The following is a 27,935-nucleotide window of genomic DNA, read 5'->3' as shown; positions in this document are numbered from 1 at the left end:
TAGCATTTGTTGCCAAATAAAGAACTGGTTTAATGCTGTCACTCTTTTGTGTTCCTGAGGAGTTACTAGTGTTGAGCAGCAAATGTTGAGCAGCACACAGGTTTTCTTTTTCCCATTTTGAGGGTTTGGAGGCTCTCCTGCAGTCTCACTGAGGCTGGGCTTTCCTCACGTTTCCTTAAGGAATACACTGTAGTTCTCAAGGAGAGAATGTTTCTTATGGCATATTTCTGGGATGTCTAAAATGGGTGCCTGAAGCTCTCTCCAGTTGGCAGTGCTGGTGTGGGGTGTGAAGTGGGACATTGCTGACCTGCCCTACAGCAGCTCCCTGTGTTCATCCACAGCCTGGTGGCTTCACTTTGTGCAGCACCTAAGCCTGTCTCAACCATCCTCTGCCAAACCTCACTGAGAGGGGTTTTGTTGTGTTTCCTACGGGGACAGGGCTTCCCCAGATTATCTGAGAACTCTATTTGAGCCCTGCTATGAATTGATGCTACAGTCTTTGGAAGGCAAACTCAACATGCTTGGATGTTGTCACGCTCAAATGATAAATCTGGATTATCTTCTTTGTTTGCTAATTAACTGTGCTTCTGTGTCATTTGCAGATTGCAGGACTTGACACTCTATAATCCGGAAAGGACCATTACAGTTAAAGGCAGTATTGAAACTTGTGCCAAGGCTGAGGAAGAAATTATGAAGAAAATCAGGGAGTCCTATGAAAATGATATTGCTGCTATGAATGTGAGTTTTCTTAGGGTGTGGGCTCTTCCTGGGGCTAAAACTACAGAAGGATTTTGAGTGTGAGGGACCCCTGGAGGTCACCTGGCTCAGCAGTGGGTTTTCTCAATGTAGGCCCCACTTCAAAGTTAAACGGGGTTGTGTGGGGACTTATCTTCTCCTTAACGTTTCCATGGATAGAAAGCCCATAATGTCTCTGGGCAGCCTGTGTCTTGTCTCACTGCTCTCATGATGATTTTTTTTTCCCTAATATCCCACCAGAATTTTCTGTTGCAGCCTCCCTGTTGCCTCTCTTATTTATTTGTGGGAGTGTGGGCAAGCATTTTTGTTATTTATTTGTGTGTGCTATTTTAATGGAGCCTTTTTCTGGCTTATTTTTGAGTGGAGAAACTGAAAACTTTATTTAGATTGCGAAAATTGCAGAGCATTTAACTTTTTCCTTGCTGCAAGAACCTGAAGGAGGGTGTGCTGTTGTGGCTTATGTGCTTTGGCTTGCATGTTTTGTAAGGTAGTGATTCAGTCTCTTCACATAAATAGCATAATAATATATGGAAGAAGGATCTCTTGTTTTTAATTATTTAATTTAATAAGGTTTTATTAAAGTTTTTTTCTTGATATAGATAATAAAGGCATTTAGCGATTTGAAGATGATTGGTGATTATATAATGAAAACAACATACCTCATTAGTTTGCCAAAGGGTTACTAATCCATATTGAGAAATGACTGAGATTTTTGATAGTTAGAAAAAGCTTTGTATGTGCATGTGTATCCAAATCTTATGGTCTACAGTTAGAATGGAAATATTTTTTCAGTTTACGGTAGTCCTGACTTTCTAGAAATGTCTGTTCTTCATGCTTATCCTACTGAGTGGAGAGAATATTCTCCCCACTTTTCCCCCCTGCCTCCCCCACACAAAGTAAATTGCAATACAGGAGCTACACATGAGGAACAAAGCATTCAGTGGTGCATTTTTGTTTCATATAACAAGCAGGAACATGGGGTGAGTTAGAGACTGCATTGCTATATCACAAAGGTATGGAAAGTCAAAAACTACTCTGTTACTGTATAGATTTCAAGTTTAGTTTGTAGTGATTATTAAGGTAGTTTCTGAAGTTGTGAAGTTTTGAGGTTTCTTGGTGTCTTCTGACTTGTCTTAATGGCCTGAGATAGTGTCTGTCTCTCTAGCTGAGATATTTCTAAAGCATAATCATGTTTTTGAGTAATAATCTGGAAAAGGGTGCTGACAAGTTTTGTATCAGACAACAAATGCTTCCTACCACATGGTGATGTCACTTTTCTCAGTTGTGGTCAAATAAGGGACATGAAACTTTATAGTTGATCCTTTCCCAGCAATTGCTGGAGGTATCTTACTTCATCTTTTGCAAGGGAGGAAAGATGAGGTGACAGTGTCACATATATATCCCCCAGAGTAAGAAAAGCAGGGGTTTGTGCATGATCTTTCTCTGTTTCTACACGGCTGTCCTTTTATATAAGGACAAAACTATTATTTTTCTGATAAATTTGTTCACTTTGAAAGTAAATAGTACAATTATCTGAATATCTTGCTGTAAAATCTGAAATGTATTTTGGTGATTAAGTTGTAGCAAGTGATCCCCATCTGCCTTTCCTACTATGTTTTTAATGTTACTGGTCTGTACCTGTGTCTTGGAAACAGGTTTGAAGGAGAATCTTGTGGGTAATGGAGACAATTTAAAAAAAAATAACATCCCATGAGGTTAATAGCATATGCCAACTAGGATTTTATTAAAGTTAATAACCAGGACTCTAAATCTTAACTCTTCTGCCATTGCAGCTTCAAGCACATTTAATTCCTGGATTAAATCTGAATGCCTTGGGTCTGTTCCCACCTTCTTCTTCAGGAATACCACCTCCCGCAGTGAGTGTTGCCTCTGCTGCTGCTGCTGCTTCATATCCACCATTTGGGGTAAGGGAAGCTCTGATTTTGGATGGTGATACTAATCTGTGCAATGCTGCTGCTCAAAACTATATTCCTCAATAAGAGGAATGCTGCATTTTTTGCCAGGTTACCTGGAAAATCTGAGAAGGGTGTTTTGCTAGCTGTGTTCTGTCATTTTTCTAAGCATTGTCTGTCTTCCTGCTTGCACACTGAAAAATATTTCATGTGGCTGCAGTTGGGAGCAGGCATTAATTGTTTTTCTAGTGAAATGCTCAGTGAAACTGGGAAATAGTGCTGCTTAGAAAACTCTTAGATTATATTTTATATAGAATTTGAATTATTGCAGAAAGAAATCTCACATAAAGTAGCATTTCAAAATTGCTGGAATTGGCAGTTAATAGGGCTAGTCTGTAATTTTATTCCTTGTGATATGGAAGAAAAAGAAATTATCTCTTTTCATGAAGTGGGGATCTATATGTAGCTAAAATGTTTGTTTGAATGTAGCAATTTTATAAGTGCCCTGTTGAAATGCAATACTGCTAAATATATAGGATGTAAATTGCATGGATTAATCTCCAGAAAGCTGTGATTTACTTGCCCTTTTGCTCTGTAAAATTGTCTGAAAAAGTTTAAAAGAATCTTACTCAAATTCTGTGCTGACTAGCAAACATAAATGAGATATTTAGCTATGGAGCAGAAGGTCATTTGTTGTACCAGAAAGCTCCAGAGTCTGTCTGAAACGAAGATGGTGTTTTGCTTTCAAGAAACGACAGCCTCATTACAAGGAGAAGGTGATTTTTTCATCTCTTCCCTGTTTCTGGTGCTGGTGGTTGTTAGCAACTCAATGCAAGGTGAATTTTCTACACAATTCTAATAAGTCTCTTAAGTAGATGACAGAGATTTACAGACTCTGCTGTATTTGACTTCATCCCCTTCTTTGCCCAACAGTGACATCTAGAGAGCTAAGACTCAGACTTACTCTACATGAACTAGAAAAGTGAAAATTCAGCACAACACACTCAACTTTGTCAAATAACTCAAATTATATTGTACTAAAGTGTAGTTGTGGTCTAAATATTTTTCCCAGAGGAAGAAGCCAAGAGAGAGTCATTGCAAGAAGCAGGAAAAGATCCACTCTTGTAGCATTGTTTGTGAGAATGAACAACTTTTGTGTTAGGAATGTATTATGAACTATGTTAAGTATAATAATGGCTTTATCAGAAAAATGTGCTTCAATGAAAGCTACAATAGAAATATGTTTATACTCAATTATTTTACTGTCAATAACAGAGCCTCCATTTATGACAAGCAAATTCTCTCCCTCGCAGTCCTTCTGCACTTCAATTAGATTGGCAGACTATACTAAACAATACAGGTTTCTACCTCACTGTATTATATAAAATGCCATCTGAGGTAATGAATTGCCTCAATTTTTTTTCTTAAGACCTACTAGATGTGGTTTGTTAGAAGTATATAACTTTCTTTACTGGGAATTAAAAGTGTGGCTTTTCCTTTCTTTTTACTTCAGATTTGCAGACTACTTTGCTATTCTTGAGATTCATACTGTAAGCCCACAGTTCTGTTCATCACTCAGTTTATCTTCATTTCTTTCCCACTTTTCCCCCCTGTTGTGGTTCTTTTTGCTTTTAATATACACCTAAACAGTGCTGAATTTGGTGGTTACTCTTGTCTGTCCCTCTGTTGCTAATGCACCTTTACTCCAAAAAATGCACCTTTTTTGGCCTGCTAAATCTCTGGCAGTTTCCAGGTTTCTGGAAATAGGATAATGGCAACATCTGGAAAAAAGCATCAAGAAACAAATTTCATTTTGTAAAACTGTAAAAACTGGGCAGCTGGAAGGACCACTGTCTGAACTCTCTTGCTTCTGTTTGTGCTCAGTGCTCTGAAATGGCTCTCATTCCATGCAGTCTAGATGTGTGACAAGCTAATGTCCAGAAAGAAGGGATAAACTCACAGATTTGGAGGGTGAACTCCAGCAGATTTTGTGGAGATTGGGGGTGGTACCAATCCAGCCCCTGAGGCAGATACTAAAGCTTCTAAAGGAAATACATGAACAGGGGGAACTATCTCACCTGTTTGTACTTAGATGTGTTGGTGTCTGCAAAAGAGCAGATGTTTCTATGGGATTCAGGTGAGTCAGCTCCTCAAGTTACTTGGAGTGCTTGTTGCACTCTGAGGAGAGAAAACAAGGAAAAAATACGAGTCTATTCCTTTAATGGATTCATTAGTTTCCATTTTTGAAGACTTTTAAGTATATGTATTGAATTTATTTTCTTTTGTAACTTTTGAGTTTTACTCTCCTCTAGTTTTTTCCCCTACTAGAACAGTTTTTCAGACACTGATTAAATAGGTTATTGGGGCATGCAGAAGTAGAAAAAGAAAAAAAGTCTGGCTGCATTTTGAAGGAGAAGTTGATACAATATGAAAGGCTAAAGGTAACTGTGGGGGGAGATCTAGGAGCCCTCATGAGGGATTTAAAACCTAAAATAAAATCTGTGTAACTAAAAGAGGCTTTGAGGAAAGGTCTCAGAAGAAAAATTATTGAAGATCTCCCAGGGAGACTTTATGTCCATTTATCTATGAGCTATTTGTTACCAAATTCCTTATTTCGACAAAAGCATTTGGGCAACCCAAGTTTCTTTACCTTGTTTTCAGTGCATGTCCTTTTATGCTTGGGAGCAGGGATTAGTGGACACTGAGGATATCCCTTTCAAGCAACTGGAAATCCTTTCTGAAAACACTGCTGGCGTCAGGGTGTAAAGAAGCATATCCTGCTGCTGTCCTGCTTATTTTTGTGTAGTGCAAATTTTGCCTTCTGCTCAGGGCTGCTCTTCCCTATCTCCTGTTTGTTTGACTGAGCAAAGGTGTGTTCCTCAGCAGTTTCAGCCACACCATTACAAGGGGCCTCCTGGGATCCAAGTCTCTGCAGTCTGTGCTTGCAAGCCATACAATGAGCCTTGGGACACTCCTGTGCTGTGTCTGAGGGTGGGTTTGAAGCTCTTGTAATATCTCTGTATGGACCTTTTCTTCACCTTGTTGTGGGGATGGACTTGCCTGGGGATGCTCCCTCGGGTCAGAAGAATTAGGTGGGTGAGTTTGGGCATTTGCAGCAGAGTTTCTATACAGAGCTGATAATTCATACGTACTAATTTCTAGTGACAAGGTGTGGCTGTGACCTTGTGTAGGACTTGTTCCCAAAGAAACTGAAGTGTCCTCTTAATTATTGAAAAATTATCTATCACATTCCTGCTGCTGTTTTTTTTACGTGGCTATAATGAGGAAAAACCTGCATAGTAGACAGATCTAGGATTTTGTTACAGTGCCAGAGCTTAGCAACAGGTCTGAATGCTCTTAAATACAGCTGGAGCCAAGTGTTCCTAAAACATTCTGTACTCAAGAGCTTGGAACCAAGTAGTTAAATAGCTGTGTTAACATGTGTGTGATGCTTTATCCTATCCCTCTTCATGCAAACCTTAAAGACATCTGACAAGAGCATAAACGTTGTTCTCCAGCTGCTTCAGGTACACTCTGGTATCACAAACTTAGGAAACGTTGATGTTATCAAACACTAGTTTGGATTTAGTTCCTTGGACTGGGTCACATTTGGGAGAATGATTTCCATGTGACTCAGAGACTTTACTCCACAATGGTTCACAATGATGTACAACAACAAAGCCTCATTTAATTTAATCTAATGAGATGCAGATTGTGTCTCACTAATAATCTGAGTGCTGCTTTACTCTTTTTCCTGGCAGTGGAGCCCCCACAGGAAGGCACAAGTTGTCCTTGGTACTTGTCTGGTGACAGATATAAGCATGCATGTGGGCACGTGGCCATTGCACATGGCTAGCTGTCTGAGCACCACAACCAGTGCAGGCTGACCATCCGTTTTTTGTATTTTTACCTACTGCTAGCAACAAATCTTGATATTGCAATTGTATCATTTATTTGCAGAGTCCAAGTTCTCTTTGCCTGCTCAAAGCACTGATTTTGTGAAGTCACTAAAAAGGGAGGCAATGGAATTGCATATTGTGTTTCAGTTCTTGAATTTTCCTCATTTTTCTTGCAAAAATCCAAGATCTGTTTATTTTTTCTCTGGGCTCCTAAAAGACAAATCAGAACATGTGAGAACTATTGAAATTTTTTTATGGATTGAGGAAAAAGTAGGACTTAAATGTCTCAGTTAAAAGTGTTAAGAGAAAAATTCTTTTTACTGTCAAATGGGCATGATTTTGCTCTTTTGATCCTGGTGATACGATCAAACTAATGGTCTTTTTTTTGATTGACCTGTGCCCTTATGTGACCATATTAAGGACCAGTAGCCTTTCTGTGCCTATTTGTACCCAGTGTCTTGTCCAGCTGCTTTTGGGCCTGGAAAAAACACCACTTTTTGTTTATCCTTAAATCTTTCTCCTTAGCTGTGCACTTAAATGCTTGTGTGTGTTGCAGCTCTGACACGATTGCAAAGAGCTTTGCTAGTCTGCCCACTGTCACTCATAACAAATGTCATGACCTGAGCACCCACACAAAGTGCTGGGATTTCTATGAGGAGGAGAGCAAGGTTCTGCAAAAGGAAATATCACCCATGCTTATGTTTTCCAGAAGATATGTTGCCACAAAAAAAAAAGGTTTTAACAAGTATCCCAGCCAAACTGCTTCAGATGTAGTGTTGTACTGCTCAAAGCTGTTTTGATGGAGTTGTTTCTTCTGTCTTCTGAACTGTGGGGAGAATATGCACATACTTGTCTCTCAAGAATAGAAGTTTCTTCTCATGCAACACTGAAGGTTTTAAAGCTCTGAACAAACAAGAAATCCTTATCTTAAAGTCCAACTGTGTACAGTCATGCAATTAATATTCCTGGCCCACCTACTGGGGTTAAGTGGGCTGCATCCTTCCTTTTATAATTGGAACTTTGCATATTTAATTTTATATCCAACTGCATTTATTTTGCAGCCTCTGGGTCTGAAATTTTGCATCTCAAGGATATGGGGGAAGAAGGGCTAACCTGTGGAGACCTAATCCTACCCTTGAATGTCCTGAAACAGAGTAGTAGAATTAATTCTGTCTTGTGGCAGATAAACTCAAACATAAAGTAAGGTGAGAAGTGGACAGCTTCCATAAGAGGAGTTCACACCAGCTGCCCTCCATCTGTAAAGTCACAGAAGAGATACATGAACTTCTGCCCCTTGAAACTTAGCCAAGGTGAAGAGCTGCTCCTCTGCTTGCAGTGGGACTGCTTTCTCTGCTGGCCTTTTTGGACACCCATTGTAGCTTCTTGAAGCTCTGCCTTCAAAAAAAGCACTCTTCCTAACCTTCTCTTTATCCTCACAGTAAATTTTCAGGTTATGTGAGATGCATATGGGCTTCTAGGAGGAGAGAGGGGGGAGAAAAAGGAAAATTATATTAAGAAAATAAAACAACAAAAAACCAAAAACAAACAAAAAAAACCCCAAAAACCCCCACAAAAACAAACAAACAAATCAAAACAAAAAACCACACCCAAACAAACAAAAAAAAATATCAAAACAAACCAAAGAAAAGGTCGTTTCATACAGTAAACAAAACCAAGACATCAAATCACATTTTTCTGATTACAAGAAAAGGTCTTGTACAGTTAGGCTGATAGGTTGCTTTCCTTTATTCTTTTTGCCATCTCTTGAAGGTTTTTGTTGCAGGTGAGGAACATGCCAATGGAAAACTTTCTCCTTAGAAGATCTTGTGGTCAAGAGAAAGATTCCTTCTTTATTCTCCAGTAACTTTCTTAAATAATAGTAGTAAAGAAGACGTCTTCTATATTGCACAGACGTAAGAGAAGAAATAACTGTATTGTGCTTTTGGCAGGAAAGAAAAGTAATTTAAAATGAAAAAATTGCTTCATTGAGGGCCTTCATTTGATGCCCTGAGCATAGATGAGAAAGACAAGGAAGAGGAAAAACTGCCCTATGTTTCCAGGTACTTTGACTCTTACTTGGTGCAGTTGGGCTCCTTTGGATGTCTGGGTTTGATAGGATTAGCTCGTGCAACTGTTACGTCTGATCTACCCAGAGGTAATGTCTGTACAATCTATAATGTGTGTAGTCACAAGTGGCTTTGCCCTAATTTGCCCAGCTTGTTAAGCAGTAGATGATTTTTGAGAAGCTGTCCTGCAGCCAAAAGAGGATGTGGTTTTGGGGTTTTTTTTTTTGGATTTGCCAGTGTTTTTACTAAATGGTTTTATACCGGCAAAATTAGAACCATACTCGTGCAGCACATACAATCTTGAGGAGGGCACTATAGGACAACAGCTTTGTCTGAAAAAAAATTTAGCAGCTAATTAGACTTCTTTTGAAGATTGTAACCTCACTGCCTTGAAATATACCTTTACTGATGCTTAATTTCTTACATTCATTAATGACGCATTTTTTGACAACTAGAAAATTTGCTTCATGGTGTGTAACATTGTGGGATTGTTTTGCCCTGTGGAGAAAATGGTTGGTCTTCCCACTGTGTTGAAAGTCTCCTGCTTCAGCCATGCTGTATTGGCAGGGATATGTGTCCAGAGCAGTCAAACTATTCTGCCTCTGGAGATGGATCAACCTCTCAGTGAGGGAAGGAAAAATGCAATTGGCACCATATGATGTACAAAGATCTGGCAAGTCAATGGTAGTTTTTCGAGGTGTTGAAGCCTTCAGTTATTCTTAATAGCTTCTTTGATAGTTCTAAGGTTGCCATAATGCAAATAGCATCACTTGTTAACTAGTAATCCATATTTTTAAAAATAAAAATCGTTCCTTCTTCACTGTAGGTTTGAATATTCATAGAGATATTTGTAGTTTCTTGGACCAAGACAATTGGAATTTGTTGGTTCCCTGCTTTTAGATTCTTATGGGAAGATTTAATTGGAGTTCCCTTGACCATCTCAGACTCTCAAGCTCTAAGTACCAGGCTCCACACTACTGAATGTTAAACTAAATGGAAAAATTAATTCCTTAAGGTGCCAAATATTTTGTTACTAGAGTGTTCTGAGCTCCTTCACGCCAGAAACAAAAATAGGTCAAGTCCTTGTTCTGTTGTATCTGGCTCCATCTCTGGTTTGTTTGTTAGTTAAACATGATGGGAAAATAAGTGATCTTTGTGTTTACACAACCTGTTTTTCTGGCAGCTGTCATGGAATCTGAGAGCAGTGCCTTTATAAACCAGAGCTGATTAGTACCTGCATCTTCCAAAGCCACTGATTTCATGGGCAACTTCTGTGGGTTGAGTACCCCTGTGGCTGCTGTGTCACAGCAATGATTTTGAAGTGGAGGTGTTTCTATACATATACTTTTTGATGGTCATACAATGTTGCAACATTGAATACCTATGCTTGCTGCTTGTGAATGACCAGCAAAATTCCTGCTTACATAGTTTCACAATCTGTTCCTTATGTTGATTTCTGATTTTGGCTGTCTGTTCTGAATAAAAGGTGGCAGATTGCTTTTTTTGGCATTGTGGCCAGTCAGATTTTGCAAAAACAAAAAGTTCATGCCATGTTCAGAAATATGTCAAACCAGTTCCTGCTTGTGAAATGCCTTATAACCAGCCTGCCAGAAAATGTTACTTCTCTGCTTCCATGATTTCTACTCCCTTATTGTTAGCTAGGCTCTCATGTTGAAAAAACTTCTGATATGTGTGGTCCTTTCAGTGATTTTTTTGTAGTCTAAGTTAGAAGATGATTGTGATGAGAAGTACTAAATTTGAGAGCCAGGAAGTGGAAGGGAGTAGTAGTAAGTGAAATGACTTCAGTGGCATCTCACTGAAAGTACTGACCATTGTGCAAGAACCAGCTGTCTTTGAGTTTCAGGTATTGAAATGCAGTAGTCCCCAAAATGGAAATGCAGATGAGGTGAGTCATTCTTGGTTTTCAACCAGGAGGAGAGGACCAGCTCAGCTAGATGGACAGAGAGCACCCACACAAAATTTCTGGGGCTGATTGTAGGGAAAAGAGATAGAGCTGCATGGCCTCACCATGGGCTGTGTCCCAGAAAGGGCCATGCCCTTGGCTCACCTAGTGACACGAGGGTTTCTCACATAATGCAGCAGTTACACTATAGAGAAGCATCTTGGATTAACCTGAGGTTCATGGGAAGGTGAAACCCTGGCTGGATGGTGGCTGTACAGTTCACACATGGTAATATGAGCAATGCTTTAGTGTGCAGATCAAAGTTAACAATACACATTGCTTCTTTTAAATTATTTGGCTGCTTCTTGAGTGACTGAATTTATCAGTGCAGAATTCTTCTGAGTGTGGTCCTGACTTTTCAGGCAGTGAATATGGCAGAAAGCTTTAGACTTTCAGCATGGACCTAAATCTGTTTGAAGTAAACCTAAAAATCTTTAAAAGGTTCAGAGAGTTCAGGCTGCAGTTTGTTGATTTGCAGTGGCAGCACCACTTCGGCTATTGTACAAGATGATGACACAAGGTGTATCTGCAAGGATGTTGGGAAACTGTAGATCATGTTAGACCTATCTACTAAAACTTTGTTTTCATTAATGAGTCCCTTGTTTCCAATGAAGGCTTAAACTATTAGTATTGCAAAATGAATACACTAGGATTTCTTTCACCATCATCTCAAGCTTATTTCTTACCAATGCATTGAATCCAACTAGAATGTCTTCGAGGATACTTGGCTTAATGTTGATTTCCCCTTGCTGCAAGTTTTTATTACTAAATAAATAAATAAGAGCATTTAATATAGCTGTGGGCCAGGATAATTCTTCACAGTACATTGCAAAAACCTGGTTTAAATTTTGGCGTTGGATCTGGTACAGGGTTTGAATAATATGATACCTCACTTCCTGACAAACTCAGGGTATTCTGAAAACCAAATGAGTTGTCTACAAATCTGCCTCGTCTTGGTAATCATGGTTGTTGAGAAGGGGGGAGAATGGCAGAAAAGAACTTTTTAATTCATTTGCCTACTGTCTGTATTTATTTACTTTTATGAAGTGGATTTGTTTACAATGTAAAAAAAAATAAACCAAAAACAGTATCTCACCAGGCTAGATGGTAGCTCCATGCAGTCTTAAAACAGTTCTTAATTATTTCCTTCACAACTAAAAATCCTGATGCTGACTCAAAATGGATAACATGACTTCGTGACTTAAAATAAATGTCTCATGCTAAGGTAATTAATTTGCAACACAAAACATAACAGGCTTAGAAACCAGGAAAGATCTCATTTTTCTCCCATTCATGTCTGGCTTAAAAGCCTATTTACTTCACTGAGTACAATATTTTTAAAGATTTACAGCCTCATCCCAAACGTTGCCAAGGATTTACCAACCACGTGCATTTGATGGAGCAAGGGGTCTGTGGAGACACTTACACACAAGACTGGAAAAAATTTTGTACTGTTGGCAGGCTTGCAGAAATAGACTGAGATTAATGTTCAAATTAACTTGAGAGACATAAATAACAAACATGCCCCCTTATGAGCTCTGCCATGGGTATGATCACACCACACACTCATGATGACCGAGGGAGCTGCGGAGTGACCTAGCAGCAGCAGCAGCCAAAATCAAGAGAGGAGGGGATGTCTTGGGGAAGAACTGAGGAGGCAAACCTCTGTTGGCTTTTCTGTGTGTTATTGGTTGTTCTGTGTTGTTCTTTGCTTTGTTTTTCAAATGCCATTCTTCAAATAGGATGTCCATTCCCCCAGCTGTAGTGGCTTGGGACCTGCTTTTTTTACCTACCGCCCTCTACCTGGAGGGTCATAGCTTCCTTTTTCTGAGTTTTCATTCTTGCCTGGCTGCGTTATGGCTGTTACCCAAGTATGAGATGAAGAGCAATGCTTTTCCTTCTGACAATCTAGGAGGTAAGGGAAAAGCTCTCCTCCTGTGTGGCCTTCTGCAGTTTGAAGGACTGATGCACCAGGAGTTGGCAGAGGAAAGTTAGAACAACCTTATCCTAAGGGCAGATGTTCTCTACAAATCTTTCTAACCCTGCAAGCAAGGATTGCAGAAAGAAGAGTGAATCTGCAAATTTTCTTGGCTGGGAGTCCTCAGCTTCTAGCTCTGGTGTGGAGCAACAACCCCCATGCTGAAGGACTAGTGGCAATATCCCAAGGAGGGGAAGAACCTCACTCCTGCTGGGGCTCTGGAAACTAGGAAATGATGGCTCTGCTAAGCAGTTCCTAAGAGTTAATGTGGTAGGGTTGGCAGCAGAAGGGAAAATCTCCTGTAGGGGGCTGCAGGGTCTGGCTGGAGTGATGGGGACGATCCTGATGCTACCTGCAGTGCAGGGGCTTCAGGTGAGCCCAGTGTAATGGGGAAGCAGCCCTGGGTTACAGGTTTTACCAACAGATGATTTTTTTTTTCTTGGATGGAGGTGGTGGGAATTTAAAAGAGAAATATTAAAAAAAGAAAAGGAATGGTTGGTATGGACTGTTAGACTAGGGACAGATGGCTGGGGCTCAGGGACTTGCAGGAGGTATGGAAGGAGGTGTATCCAAGCTGCTCCAGGAAAGGGCTGTGTTAGTGTAAAAAGTCAGAGCTAATAGTGCGCTGCAGCAGTTGCTTAGTGTCATCCAGTGAGATAGATTAATTTCTGTCTCCCTGTTAGATCAACATTTTCAATCATGATTCAAATGAGCAAGAAGGAAATCTGATTGAAGTTGACTTATCAAATTTTACATGTGTAGTTTAGTTACCTTTCTGAAAGCCTTAGAGTGGTCTGTACCTTTGCTTACAGTGAATAGATCTTTCTATTTATACAAGTATGCAGTTTGCCATTTGCTTTGGGTAATGTATTTTTTCCATTTTCTGTTAAAAATGATGAATGCTTTTCTTATTTGTTTGATTAATTTTAACTTCTGATTTTCATCAGGCAACATTTGGATGGAAATTGGAATCCAATTAATGAACAAAATCAGCATTTAAAATTGTTTTTATTAGTTCAATGTGCTGGATATAGAAAAAAATTCCTTATCAACCCTGTTTTGTGACTAAAGCAGACTGATTTTTGTAGAAACAAAGCAAGTATTTTCAGCTGTTTATGAACTGAATTAATTGTTTCTGGTCCCCATGCTTTTGAACAATCTGTTTCTTATATCAAAGAAATCCTGGTTTCTGGAGCTCTTTTCTTAAAACACAAAACTCCTGAGAAAACCCCACAGAACCCCAAAACAGCCTAGATTCTCCACTGAAGTGAATGTCTCAGTGCTATCTGTGTGCCACAGCTACACAAGACAAACTTCTCTTATTTGGGTGGACTAGCCATGAGCCCATACTGCAAATATTTCTGGAGTAGAAGAGGTGGTCTGTACATCACAGATACTGGAGAAGGTTACTTGCAAATTAGGATGGATGTATGGGCTATAAATCTTGGTGAACCTAGGCTGCTACTTTAAAAGATTTTCTTTGTGTTCCTGTCAGTTCCCAGGGCTGGGCTGACTTTGAATAAAATATTTTCTTATGTGGAGAAAAAAATAAACTAAATGGGAAAGAGGAGAAAATTGTCCAGGAGACCTTACTCTTGTCAAAAAATATACACACATATATATTTTTGGCTTTTAAATTGTAAGTATATATTTAAGCAAACTTGGCTATAAGGGAGTGAACCTTGAAGCTCGGATTTCACAGAGTGGGAAATCAGTTCCCTAAATTTAGTGCTTCTAACATATGTTTAAGATCTAGGAATCTATTTCTGATATAACTCATGTTAGGAGTTCCTGGAAAGCTCTATGACTTATGTGGCATGGCGTGGGTAAGATGAAATTATAGCTGATTTTCTTCCATCCTGAGATCCCCAGAAGCATCTGTAAGATTGATGGGTGGTGTAGTCATTGCATTATGTTTTGATGTGCTTCTTTTGCAGGCTAGGTTTCCAGTAAATACAAAAGGATTTAAAAATTATTGTGGGTAAGGAGATGGACAGATAGTAATTTGAACTTGGTGTTGTGATACTCTCAATTAGCCTTAGTTAGACTTGATTTCTGCCAGAAGAAATAAAGAGCAGTATGGTTTTTGAGTGGTTAAAAATCAGCGTGCATAACATAACTTCTCCAAATCTTCTGTGATGTTATACAGGAGATGGATTTGGTTATATGTATATGATGCCAATGTGCTACTCCAGACAAGAATTTTAAAAATTCCAATGTATGAACAGTTAAATATTGACAGATTCTCCACTATTTCTTAATAATGTATCACTATTACACAATACTAAAATGCAATTTAGTATTAAAGAACCTCAGTCACATAGGAAATATTTTTTTAAAAATCCTTTAGGAAAAAGGAAGTTGAAATGTATCAAAAAGTCAAAACTATGAGGGATGGGAGGAAGATGCTACAGTGAGCTGATTGTACAGTTAGAAAGGCGCATGTACTTCTTCTCTCTCGTGTTGCCTTTGCTGCCCATGTTTCGTGTTTAAGGGTGAGGCAGCAAAAAGGAATTTCAGTGGTGAATTGAATCCAGCCAAGAAAAAGGCTTGAAATTAAGCTTTGGGAAGGAGAGGGGAATACTGCTCAGCAGGCAGATGGGCAACAGAGGGAAGGCAGGAAATATATGCAAACAAAAATAATGAAGTTTGATTTGTTTCTGTGGTACGGAAATGTGTCTGGAGGTGGGTTTAGGTAGAAGCTGTGTAAATTCTTGAAAACCAAGTAGAGTTTGATTTGCAGCAGTGTTGTAATTAGTTGGAAGAGGCTGGCTGGAGAAGCATGTCAAAGGGAAAACTTCAGCAGTGGATTTTTGCAGAAGCTGGCGCGCATGTGGACTATAGGGGTCAAGAAGAAGGAGCAAGCAAAAAGGGGTGGATAAGCTGTCAGGATTGCAATGAGGGATTGCCTCTACACCCAGTGCAATGGGTCCTTGCAACAAAACTGGAAAAGCCCAAATGCTTCACAAACTTGTAACCATTTAGAAACAGTTTTTGATGTGCTAAGATTAAGTGAGTACCTACAGTAGCATTTCCAAATTACTGGAAATCTTACTGGATTCACAGTGAATATGTAAAAGGACTTACTGTGACAACACTCAGGATGTTTGTAGTAATAGGAGGAGAATGTGAGTAATCTTCTGGAAAGGAGTTTAACATATATACAGAAGTAACTGGTATCTTTCATTATAAAAACATAGTTTTGAGATCATTTTAAACTGATCTGTAGGCAGAGTAAAAGAGGTGCTCCCACCTTTTCCCATTCCCTAATGGTTATTGCTTCCTCCCTTGGTCACAGACTGCCACTTGTGTGTTGGTCTGGTTATTTGGGTCAGGGACTTACTGCCTGCCTTAAAAATCAGCTGGATCTGCAAACCTGCTGGCCTCAAAGCACACAAGGCAGTGGGGAGGCTGGGTGTGGAGGCCTGCATGCATGTGGACTAAAATCAGCATGAAATGGCTATGGATCCTAATGCCTTGTAGGTGTGAAAACACCAGGTAAACTGTTGCAATTGCCTAAAGTGTTTCTCTTCCCAATATCCTGTTTTGGGGTTTCTTCACCTGGTACATGGAGCTGTGCCTGGAATTCATATCCCCTGAGGTTACAGTTGACTTGTATTTACTGAAAATGAAGTGGTAAAACTTGGAAACAAGTGTTTTGTTCTGATTTGTTTATGGTTAATGCATTGGTACTTCGCCTTGAAAGACTTAACCTTGAAAGAACTTACTGAAATTTAAAAATGAGTGGGGATGTTGTTTTTAGGGTTGCATGTACTTTTTGCTTTGTGTTGCAGATAGTGGTGTGGGGTTTTTTTCTGAAAATACCATAGAAAAAGCTGTTTTGGTGAGCCTTCTGTATGTGCCTGTATCCCTACTAAAATATACAGCTGAGCAAAGCTATATGAGCTTCATTGGTGCCACGTGCTCTGCTTGCTGGTGTGCATGGTGGGTGCCGAGAAAGCAAGGATGAGAATGTCTGTGTTGTCTCACAAGACCTCTGCACAAAAAGGACTTGTTGGCTTGTCTTATTGAGGATGAGCAAAACAAATTTCGAAAATACATGAGGGGTACACAGAGGAAGAAAAGCTTTAGAAGGAGAAGTTTGTAGAGTCTTAAATACCTCCTCGTTCAATGAAAGGCTTGTGTGAAATGCTTTTCAGAGGTAACCCTGATGGAAGTGGGTGGACCAATGGTCCAGTAGTGTAGTGTGTACTCAGTGGTGCTCTCTTCATCTGAGACAGGCTCTCCTGAGGCTGCTAACATAGCTGTGACTTACTGTGACATGCAACCCTGCAGTTTGCTCATTGCTATGCGGCACATAGAGAGGATCTCAGGTACTATGTCATGCTCTCTAGCTGGGATGTCTGCTTGAAAGCAGTAGGAAGATGCAGTGATGCCTGGTATCCAGTGGGTGCAATGCTGGGGTCCTCTCACTGTTAAGAAACACAGTGTTTAATTTACTAGCCTGCGTGAGGAGTGCTGCCAGGGCTCCAACTGTTGCATAATGTTACACAGGAGGAATCACTGGCAGATTTCAAGCTGGCTATCATTCCAGATCACTCCCACACAAAGGAAATTGTAGCATATCTGTAACTCTGAGGCTTTTTGTACTGCTCTCAGCACAATCTAAAATTAAAAAGATGACTAGGAAACTAGAAAGAGTTTGCCTGCTCAGGCTGTAGTAGCCTCTCTCTGCTTGTAGTAGCTTCACCTGCAGGGTCTTGCATGTGGAAGAGAATCCAGACAGCGACAGGTAAGAGTGAAAGCCTCACAAAGAAGCAACACCTCAATTGTTTCTTAAAGCTCTAAGCATTAAAATTTGTATTTTATACAAGATGAAAGAATCCTCTTTTGGCTCAAACTGGTTTTCTTGTTCTGTGGATTTTGTGATTCCCAAAAGAAGCCAGACCCTTAATACTCAGACATCACAGGGGGAAATCTTATTTCCCCCTCATTTCCATGCATGCCTGTTCTGTACCCATTTTCCTGTCAGTCTGATTCATAATGTTCAAAAACATTCACTGCATTTTTCCTTCTTCCCCACAGCAACAGCCCGAGTCTGAAACTGTTCATCTGTTCATCCCAGCCTTGGCAGTTGGAGCTATTATTGGCAAGCAGGGACAGCACATCAAACAACTTTCTCGTTTTGCAGGCGCATCTATTAAGGTATTATTACACCAACTCTAACTTTCTGCCTATTCTACGTGACACTTTCAGCAAGTTTGCACAAGCCGTGCTTTCATGAACATCCTCCCCCACTCCATGCTTAGAATGTGATGTGATAAATGGTACATTTGTTTATAAATCATCTTTTAATCTTCCTTGAGACAAGATAATTAGAAGCATGTTTTCAAACGTCTCCTGAGGTGTGAAATATAAGCTGCAAAGAAAACTACTTTGGTGGTCTTAGAAACAGACTTGTGCCTTAATGATGCAGTGCTTAAAGGCTTTCTCCTTGCTTTAGGTAAAGTGAAAATTGGTGGGGTAAATTCCTCTTCTAAACCCAGCAGCACAGTTGAAGTTTCCCATTCTTGTGGCTGCCCTTGCTCTGTTCCAGATGGATTGGTCTGGACTGTCAAGCTCAAATGGCTCCATGCTGAATTGTTCGTGTTGTAAATTTCACCCATGTGCTGCTCCTGGGGCCAGTCAGTTCTCAAACAGCACATCTACCTTGTTATCAGGTTTAACATCCAGCTGTTTGCATATTGGCCACCTCAGTGTAGCTAAGGACAAAATGGTTTGCAGAGGCTGACCTCTAATAGAAGCTTGAGTTTTAGTCAATTTAGTGAAATCTTCCTTGGCTGTGTACAGGGGTTAGTACCAGTTGCAAGAAGGCCTTGGCTGTTGGCCACTAATGCCCTTGTAACCACAAGTATCTTCTCCAGATGCTTGAGCATTTTCTTCCATACAAATAATATTTTTTGCTGTTTTATGATGTAAAGATAATGTTTTGGGCCTAAATTAAAAAAAAAAAAAAAAAAAAAAAAGAAAAGTTTAAAGAACACTGCATTTAAAGTACAGTGTGTAGCTTTAGTGTGCTGTTAGATGGACATCTTACTGCACAGATAAAACAAATGTTTTCTTCTCAGCCCTCTTAACTTTTGTTTCAGAGAAGTGATATGTTTAGTGAGTGCTATGGCACGGGGATCTACCAGAAGTCTGGGGCACAAGGCAGGAGCTGGCTATGCTGCGTTGAGCTTGGTGAAGCTAAGCTTGGCTTGGAAGTTGTTCATCTGAGTATGCAGAGCAAAATAATTGGACAACCTGATGAATAAGTCTTGTGGGTGGTTTGCTAGTGCTGATCTCTTTACTGGCCAGCCAACCAATGACATACTGCCCAACTCCATCCTGTTTTGAGCAGAATGTTAGTTACATGACCCCAATAGTTTATATTAAGTAGAGCACTAATAACCATATTTTTAGGGGAAAATGAAACAGAATAAAGTGAGAGGTGTCAACATTTCTTTATTGCATGGGGCTGTAATGTATCACATGTATTTCCTCTTCTCCTCTCCATTCCTGCAGCTTGTATCTAAAGTTTTAGCAGTGTATGGAAGGTACTGCTAGGTGGAGAGAGAAATGTGAAACAACTTGGACCTCCAAGAACCCGTCCAAACTAGTTCTTCAGTTGGTCCCTGGAAGAGAGTTTAGTGGAAAGGGAGTTTCCAGTGTTTCTCATGTATCTGGCTAACAGTGGCCTCAGGCTTCCTCTACTGGCTGGCACCCCTCTACTCCATGTATTTAACAGTTCTGTATTAATTTAAATTCAGGTAAAAGTTTTCTCAAGTTCTGGTCTTTTGTTCCTTCAGTAGGAATGAAGTAAAGATCCTTTTTGTGAAAATAAGATTAAATCTTAACAAAAGTATACAGATACAGGGTATGCTTGCAAAGTTGGGAAGCTGCATGCGTACTTATCTATTAAAATACTGCAACTTCACCTGTAATCTGGCAGAACAATCTGGAGCATCAGGCTTGCTTCTGTGTGAAAGTATTAAATATGGTAACTGGTAAATTATTCAAAATTTCTAATTTTCTGTCATGTTGACCACCTGCCCTCTGTCATAATTTTGGAGTGAAATAATAAATTGTGGATCAGGAATCTGTGCTTTTAGCTGAGAGTTGGAGGAAGTGCTGCCTGAATAATTTCTAACTTGCCAAACTGCAGTAACCATACTTTGTGGAGGAAGTAAGTCTGTGCATAATGCTTGTTTTGAGTTGTGCTGTAGCTTGTTACAGCTGAAAGTGTTTTACATTCTTCTGCATCTTCTCTGTGCTCATGCTGAGCTTTTTAGATCTGGTGAAACTTGTCACCCACAATGTAAGATTAAACTGCACATGCACTGGGGTTCTGTACGAGGCTGCAGTGTTCAGGCTGTCACCTCAGAGGTGGCTCTTGCTGAGCTCAGGTTGTGTCCCAGTGCTGGGGGTCACTTGGCAATGCAGGCTCAGTGTGGGACTCCAGAGACGCAATTATTTAGCAAAAGAGCCAGGCAGAGATTTGAGTTGTCTGTTGCCCACCCTGTGCTACACTACTGGGACCTGTTGTGAATGATTGTCATCTCCTTGGCTATACATTCCTTCCAGAGCAGCCTTTCCTGATGAAAGCTGAACCTTGTGGGCTTTGGGTGTATAAAGTTTGTGGCATGACATATAGAAGATTGGTTGTTTTCCGGTTAGGAATGTAAAGTTGTTTAATCTCAGAGGTTGAATTCACCACTTGTATACAATTTGTATGCATATAACTACTTTTTCCAAGGGCAGACAGACAAAATTAATACAGTATTCTCTTAGGTTATCCCTTCAGACATTGAAATGTTAGTTGGTATATGTTCCTTTTGCAGCCCTCAGCCAATGTTTCACCCCAACCTCTGAGAACAGAATATTCTAGGATAAAATCAAAGCAAGATACATCCCAGAACATTTAGACACACATAAGATGTAATGAAGGCTTGACAGAAAACATTTTTCCTAAAATTTTAATAAAGGTGCTAGGGTTCGTTAAGAAAACTAGAGGTGACCGAGAGACAAAACTGTCCACTTCATACAAATGACAATTGTTAGGCTAACTCTTTTCAGTCAGCTGCCTCTAAATGTGCCCTGAAATTTTGCCCCTCTAAAATACTTGTTTCAAAGAATGAATGGATTTAGTCTGTGCTTGTTCTTACCACAACGTCATGTCACATAAATGTACTGCTGTAAAATTAATGTGTATTTTTAGATATATCCAATTGAAATTCATAAGTAATAAAAAATAGATATGCAAACCAGATAACTAGTATGTAATGCCTTCTCCATCTTAGGGTTCAACATGAATAATATTATAAACTTTCCTTAGCAAAATTCTTTAGTGAAAACGATGCCTGGTGACTAGAAATTTGTCTGAAATAAACTACAGCTGTTAAATATGAATAACATCCCTGTGCCAACAGCTGAGATGAAATTCTGTAGTGTTTAATATATTGCTCATTCAACAGCAGCTATGTAATACTAGATGCAACAATGGAAATGTCAGTTGCGATAAACAAAAGATTCATTTGGAATGTCAGAGGCTAGTTTGAATTATTCAATGCCACTGGAGTCTGAGAACAACACCCACAGAAATCTTACTGTTGTGGTGACATGCACTGCTGAAGACCCTACGGGCATCTGTCTTGGCTCTGGTGGAGCTTAATTTTTATTTGGGTCACACATTGTCCAGTATAGAGGAATGTTTTGGATCTGATTAGTTACAACAGTAAAGAAATCTTCTGTTCTCAGGGGAGTGGATGCAAGCTTTTGCTAATGAGCAGAACTTGTTAGAAAGACTATTCAAGCTAAGTGGGTAGGGATGAGAATCTCAGTTTATTAACCAGATTTGTCTTTTTGAAGGCTACATGTCTTACATCACTCATAGCCACATAAAAACGCCATGTGGGATTCTGCCATGTGTGGATGAGTAGCTGTGTCTTTAATTTTCAGAAGTAAATTTGCTCATGGTGATTTAGCCAGTTTCTCCATATTTCATTACAGCTAATTAATGCACTTTAAAGAGAACAAACCCGTCATGACTGAAGTGTGATGCTGCTGCTGTAACGAATAATTTTTCACTCCTGAACAGAATGTGAGACCGAAATGGGGAGGAGTTGGCTTTAAACTATTCCTTTAAAAGACAGCTACCAATAGCTATGTTTATCCATTCCAGATTGCCCCTGCTGAAGGACCAGATGCTAAGCTGAGAATGGTTATCATCACTGGACCTCCAGAAGCTCAGTTCAAGGTACAACATACAAAAACTTGTCAGTATGTATGTAGTGGCCTTTGGATCCTAAGGGACAATATTGAAAACAAAACTCTTGGTTCCAAGCACACTTTATTCAGAATTTTAATAAACACTTGGGTTTTGCTTTCCTCTTGCTGAAATATGTCTCATAGAAATATGAGTAATACAATACTATTAGAGGTCACACTCTGGTCACCTGAAAACTCATGGGTGTTTCATGTAAGTAGGAATCAAGTCCAGCATAAAAATATGGCCATATTATGTTCCTAAATGTCTCTTCTATCTATAAGCACCTTTGAGTTGAGTCTTTTAATCTATCTTGGTATGTGCAACAGTTTTCCATGCTTAATTAAAATAACAAAGCTGACAAGATGAAATTAGGTCTTCCCAGGTTGCTGTTTTGTGCCAAATGAAAAATTCTTTTTGGGTAGCTCTACAGATAAATGCAAGATTTCTAATTGTATTTCCACTACAACTACAAGGAGATAATCAACCTGATTATCCCATCTGTGTTCAAATTAAGTTCCAGAGTGGCCTTCTGCCTTAAATGTCAAGGAATAAATCTAGTTACCCCAAAAGGAGTTGACTGTGCTAGAAGTGATGCAGGCAGCCCAGTGCAGCAGCTTCATATCATCACAGATGTGGCCTGGAGCATGTAGAAAGTCACCGGAGAGTTTGTATCTTGGCATTGTTTTCTTGCCTGTTCTCAGTTTCGACTTCGTATTTTTGCTTCAGGGCATCTTGCAAGAAGGAGGTGCACAAACTTCAGGGATATCAGTTTCATTAATGCCTTTAGGATTTTTGGAAAATTATCAGGCCAGGTATTTTTGCAGTGGTAATAACAAATTTAGATGCATTTGGGATTGTTGCTCAGTTACCATATGCATTTGAGATGCCATTGAAGGCAAAGCATGACTTGGAAGCTCTGTCTCCTTGATATTTTCTGTGTGGATGTGGGTGTGGCCACACGGGATGTTCCACATATTGGGTACTCTTTTATGGGAGTCTGAGATCCCACAAGGATCAGCACAAGGTCAGATGCTGGCTACTCCTTCTTTTCATCAGATGTTGGTGGACTTAACTTCAAGGAGTAGCATGCCAAAGGAAATTTGGACATCTTTTATTCTGATGTTTTGCGTAGGTAAAGGCTTGTCCTCAGATTTCCTCCCCAGGATAAACTGGGAGTCCCATAGAGTTCTCCTGGCAGTTCTTCTCTCCAACCTGACTCATGCAAGGAGGAAAGTATCCCTTTTCTGCACCCCATATGCAGGTTAAAACCACATCACTCAGTCAATACTTTACACTTGAGCTCTGCTTGCAAAGGTGCATCAGTCTAGTAGCACAGTCAATGCTCCTGGAGTATGCTGGCCTTATGAAGGAAAGGGATTATACCTTGGGGCTTTATTCAGCTCCAGACCTTGTAATCTTTTAGCTGCTCTTTGAGCAATGCCCTCTTGACTGGGATGGGCAGAGGCAGAGCTCAGTCCTTCCTTTTATCACTGCTGTTAACCTAAAGCTGACCTTACAGCCAGGTCCACACTTCATTAATGCTCTCCTTAAACTCTGGTTAAGAAGGGTCTCCTCTCTTGGGACAGTGGTTGCTGGGGCACCAAGAACGTAAACTGGTACTCAACAACTTGAAGAGGCAATAGCTGCTGCTCAAATGAGCAATGAGCTCTTGGAGAGGCAGTGTTATCCCAGAGCCTGTGACTTCGGCATCCTTTCCTTACTCCATTGTGCTCTGCTCTCTGTGATTCATGTTGCTGGGAGCTGCAGCGGTTGCATCCCTTTCTTCCTCAGCTGCTGCAGCCTGAGGATGTTGCAGTGTGGAGGGCTAGTTGTTAGCAAGACAATGGGAAGGGAACATGTCACTGTTCAGAGCCTCTGTTGCAGTGCTCCCTAGAGTTCAGGCATCCCTGTGGCACAACTATTCATGCATGGCTGTGTTGCTTAGATCTAGGATATATGAAAGTGAAGTGGAATCTAGTGTAGACCATACATTTCATACATTTCAGCCACCAGTTTACTGTGCAGGGGCTTGCAGCCCAGTTAGGTTGTTTCCTTTCCTAAACACCTTTTCAAGAACTGAAAGATTGGAGATGTTGGAAGAGCATCTACAATTTTTTTTAAAGAAGCCCACATCCCATCTTTCTTTATAATTTGGCAGTAATGTACATTCTATTGAAGCATCTAGGAGCCACAGAGTAAAAGATTTGGTTACCATTTCTCACAAATTCACAGATAAATGGCTGTGAATAAGGAAATAAATGTGTTTAAAAATCAGCAAATTTGCAATCTTGTAAATGTCTCAGTGGACATTCTTCTTGCTATCTGGCACTTGCGTGTTTCCCAGAAAAAGGAACCATGTGCTAGTTGGAATAATACTGTTCCTATGGTCCTATTTAGATCTGGGCAGTTTGATTCTTTGCTTTGGAAATATGAGCAAGTGCAAATTTATTTATTTTTAAACAATATGTTGTAATGGATTATAAAAGCAAGCTCTTTGCTCCAATTGGAGTCCTTATCCCATGACTTGTTGGGGGTGTTGTGGCTTTTTTCATTTAACATTCTAAAAAGAATAGGCTTCTGAATCAGTTGCATTTTGTGCTTCTGGGTGTAATAAAAAGCTTCTGCCTAACAGTTCTTCTCTCCACCACTCTTTACCTCTACAGAAATGTGATGGTTTCTTTTAAAAGCAATATATCTACTGAAAAGCAGAATGATAATGGTCTCTGTTAAATTGCTGTGTGATTCCCTGATCAAGCAATCTTTAAAGTTGGACACTGGTACTTCCTGGTTTGGTACAAAGACGTCTTTTAGAAAAATAATGTATTTGTTAGGGAAAATACTTTGTCAGGATTGTGTACCAAGAATTCTCCTTTCTGTGGAATTTCTTGACATTAACTAGATTCCAAGAAGAACATTCTCTAACTGAAAGCAATTTTGCAGGCTCAAGGGAGAATCTATGGAAAACTTAAAGAAGAAAATTTCTTTGGACCTAAAGAAGAAGTGAAACTTGAGGCTCATATAAAAGTGCCATCCTATGCTGCTGGTAGAGTTATTGGTAAAGGAGGCAAAACAGTAAGTAGCTGAAATAAAACCCTTAGTGGTGCTTAGTTACGTCTCATATTCACTATTTACTATATTTCATATTCACTATATTCACTTTTAGCTAAACTAATTCTTTGATGTTACATTAAAGCAGGAGCTATTTTCTTAGCTGTACTTGCTACATTTTCTTTTTTTCTACTGTGAAGTTGAAGCCAATCTTAGAATGATTTATTTCATTTCTAAATAAGTGGTAGGAATTTAAGACATGTTGAAACCTCAAATTGCAAAAAAAGTGTACCTATCTTTGTTTCAATTAAATTGATGGCATTTCTTAGGCTCAGTTTGTTGTACAAAATAACATCACTGAGTTTTTTCAGTCCTCAAAAGGTGCTGGTGTTTCGCTGGTGCTCAGGTATTTTCATATGGGGTTAAGTCAGGAGCTAGATGATATTTGCAAAGATATGATTCAGTCTTGGGTGTCCATCTTGAGTGCAACAGGGTCTTTAGGTCAAGTGTCAGGACGCAATGTGGTCTTTTCCATTTACTTGCAGTGGTAAGAGGCTTAAGGACAGACATGTCTGAGAAGCTGTTCATCTAAAACTTTAATTACACAATGAAATGCATTTCTAAAAGTTAGTTTTAATGAGACAAAGACTCTAACCTTACTTCTACTTAAAACTATGGAAGCTTGATAAGCTGCTGAAAATAATTTGAACAAACAGTACTTCTCTACTGTTCAGTCTGAAATCTTGTGTAGGTTTTAGAAGGAAACCTGTATAAATACTCTGGCATTTTTTCTTCCCTATATTATATGATTTTTCTGACCTTACACTTTTAAACTCAACTGTAAGTACTGTGGCATCTATTTGCCTTTTTTAAGTCATGTATTTAACACCTTCTGTGTGTTGTGTTTGGTCTTTAAAACACTTCTACAAACCCAGAGGACTTGGTGCTAATTTATTTTGAGACACAAGAGGCTCATCTTGTAGAGCGCACACTGCTGCATAAAGATGCTTTCTGTTAGTGAGAGGTTTTAAAAAATGTAGCTTAGAGGATGATGTTTCAATGGTCGGTATCTTTGAGGCTTGGTGGTTGTATAACATTCATTAGTTTAAAGTTTTCTGACTTCTACTATCTATTTATAGGTAAATGAGCTTCAAAACTTGACAAGTGCAGAAGTTGTAGTCCCTCGTGACCAGACACCTGATGAAAATGATCAGGTGGTTGTGAAAATAACTGGTCACTTCTATGCATGCCAGGTAGGAGGACTGCAATGATTTTCTGTATTGCCTTGATGTTTCCATGTTCTCTCTTTTATAGCCATGTGCAGGAGCCAAGGGATGGAAGATTTTTTGCTCAGGATACAGAAAGCACTGCTTGCCAGGCCTCTCTGGTTGTCTTGCTGCAATAAACTTTCCTCATGCCTGTGAGAGAGATTCATAACAATACTGCATGTTTACATATGCAAAACAGTCTCCTTAAATTCTTCTGTCAATTTATGCAGGCTCTGGCACTGCTAAAATTTTCAAATCAAAAGAAAACCCAAGTTGTGATTGGGCTGAAATTCAGAAGGAGCAGAGACACAAGCTATATCATAGTATCTGGAAAGAATACACCCAGATACGTAATTCATCCACATTGCCCAATCTGTTGGTTTAATATCATAAAGAAAAGGCTCACAAGATTATTTCCTTCACTTAACTCAGACTCTTTCCTTTTGATATTTTGCTGCAGGTGACTTGTAATCCAGAAATGAGATGAGGGGCTGGGAAATCCTATAAGTCTGACTTGAGTGTCTGGTTACCCCAGTGTATAAAAAATTTGTACCCTCTTTATTAAAACAGTGGTTCTTACTATTTCCAGAGGAGCAAAATGAAGGCTATGGCTTCAGTAATCTCAACATCAGTAGTCATCTTCCTATTCTCGTGCTTTCTATATTACAGATGAGAAAACTAACCACGCAAATAGTTGTGATAGATAGAAAAGAAGAAAAATTAAAATTTAGGTTATACATCATGATTAATCTCAAATGTATTTTAATTAACAAGTAGTCTTTTCAGTATTAGAAATTTAGTCATCCCAGATTTTCTTAATCCCAGTAGCATCTCTTGTTGGTTGTAAAAGCAGTCACTGCAGCATGGCATCATGATGGGTTGTTTCTTCTTCTTTGTGTCCTTCAGCTTGCTCAGAGAAAAATTCAGGAAATACTGGCTCAGGTAAGAAGGCAGCAGCAACAGCAAAAAACATTGCAAAGCGGACAGCCTCAGCCAAGACGGAAATAAAGGTTTAGGAAATGGCCCATCAGAGACAGATGCCAGACCAAAGACAGACTGTGTGACAGAGAGACAGGTGGTGAGCACCTGTTGAAGTTTTATGCAGAAGATCCACCAAGCCAATCACCTGTTCGAGGACCAGGCAACCGTTGAACGCTGTCTCTGAGAATGTATTCTTTAGGCTCTCTCAAACTTTTGAAACCCAGCTTTAAAATAAGGACCCCTTCACTTCCCTTTTGTTCTATTCTCACAATTTAACATAAACTCGTTAGTCTTTTTTATTGTTCTTATTATTCCCCAACAACTTTAGAACTTGGTTTAATGAAGCTTTCTCTTCTGAGTTCACTGGTTAAAAAAAAAAAGAAAAGAAAAAAAACAACAAAAAAAAAAAAAAAGAAAAGGCATTGCTCTTATAGGTCCAGTTGTAAAAGAAGAAACACATTTGGAGGGTGGGATTGTGGGTGGGCTAGGGTTAGAGCAAGGGTATTGACAAGAGTTTAAGTGTTAGTCCCAATGTTGAAACAAGTGGCATTTTTTAAAAAGAATTTGGTTGCATTTTTACATAACACTGCCATGAATAACCTAAGGGAAGTGTTGAATGGTGTTGGCCAGGGCATAAAAAGATAAATATGCATTTTACTAAACTACCTCAGGCATTTAGTACCTCAATGAGAAATTGTTCCTTTTTTGCTTTTTTTTTTGGTATTTTGTATACTTTATAAAGCTAATAGTTCTTGAGCATTTTATTTTTTTAAAAAAAATTAAAATTTGATCAGC

At 39.4% G+C, this 27,935-nt stretch overlaps 1 protein-coding gene across 2 annotated transcripts in view; it reads left to right on the top strand.

Moving 5' to 3' along the window:
• Positions 1 to 27,935, top strand: part of IGF2BP3 (insulin like growth factor 2 mRNA binding protein 3) — a 112,188-nt gene extending 84,253 nt beyond the window's left edge. For both annotated transcript variants that reach the window (XM_083867591.1, XM_083867592.1), the window contains exons 9-15: positions 603 to 738; positions 2,550 to 2,681; positions 17,622 to 17,741; positions 21,757 to 21,831; positions 24,784 to 24,915; positions 26,031 to 26,144; positions 27,066 to 27,935. In XM_083867591.1, coding sequence (XP_083723717.1) covers positions 603 to 738; positions 2,550 to 2,681; positions 17,622 to 17,741; positions 21,757 to 21,831; positions 24,784 to 24,915; positions 26,031 to 26,144; positions 27,066 to 27,167 — 811 coding nt within the window. In that variant the 3' untranslated portion in view covers positions 27,168 to 27,935. The remainder of the gene's footprint in view (positions 1 to 602; positions 739 to 2,549; positions 2,682 to 17,621; positions 17,742 to 21,756; positions 21,832 to 24,783; positions 24,916 to 26,030; positions 26,145 to 27,065) is intronic.

Source organism: Zosterops lateralis (genome assembly GCF_965231275.1).
Source record: "Zosterops lateralis genome assembly, chromosome: 1".
Lineage (NCBI taxonomy): Eukaryota > Metazoa > Chordata > Aves > Passeriformes > Zosteropidae > Zosterops > Zosterops lateralis.
Note: the sequence above shows the minus strand (reverse complement) of the source record. Positions and strands in the feature narration are given on the sequence as shown.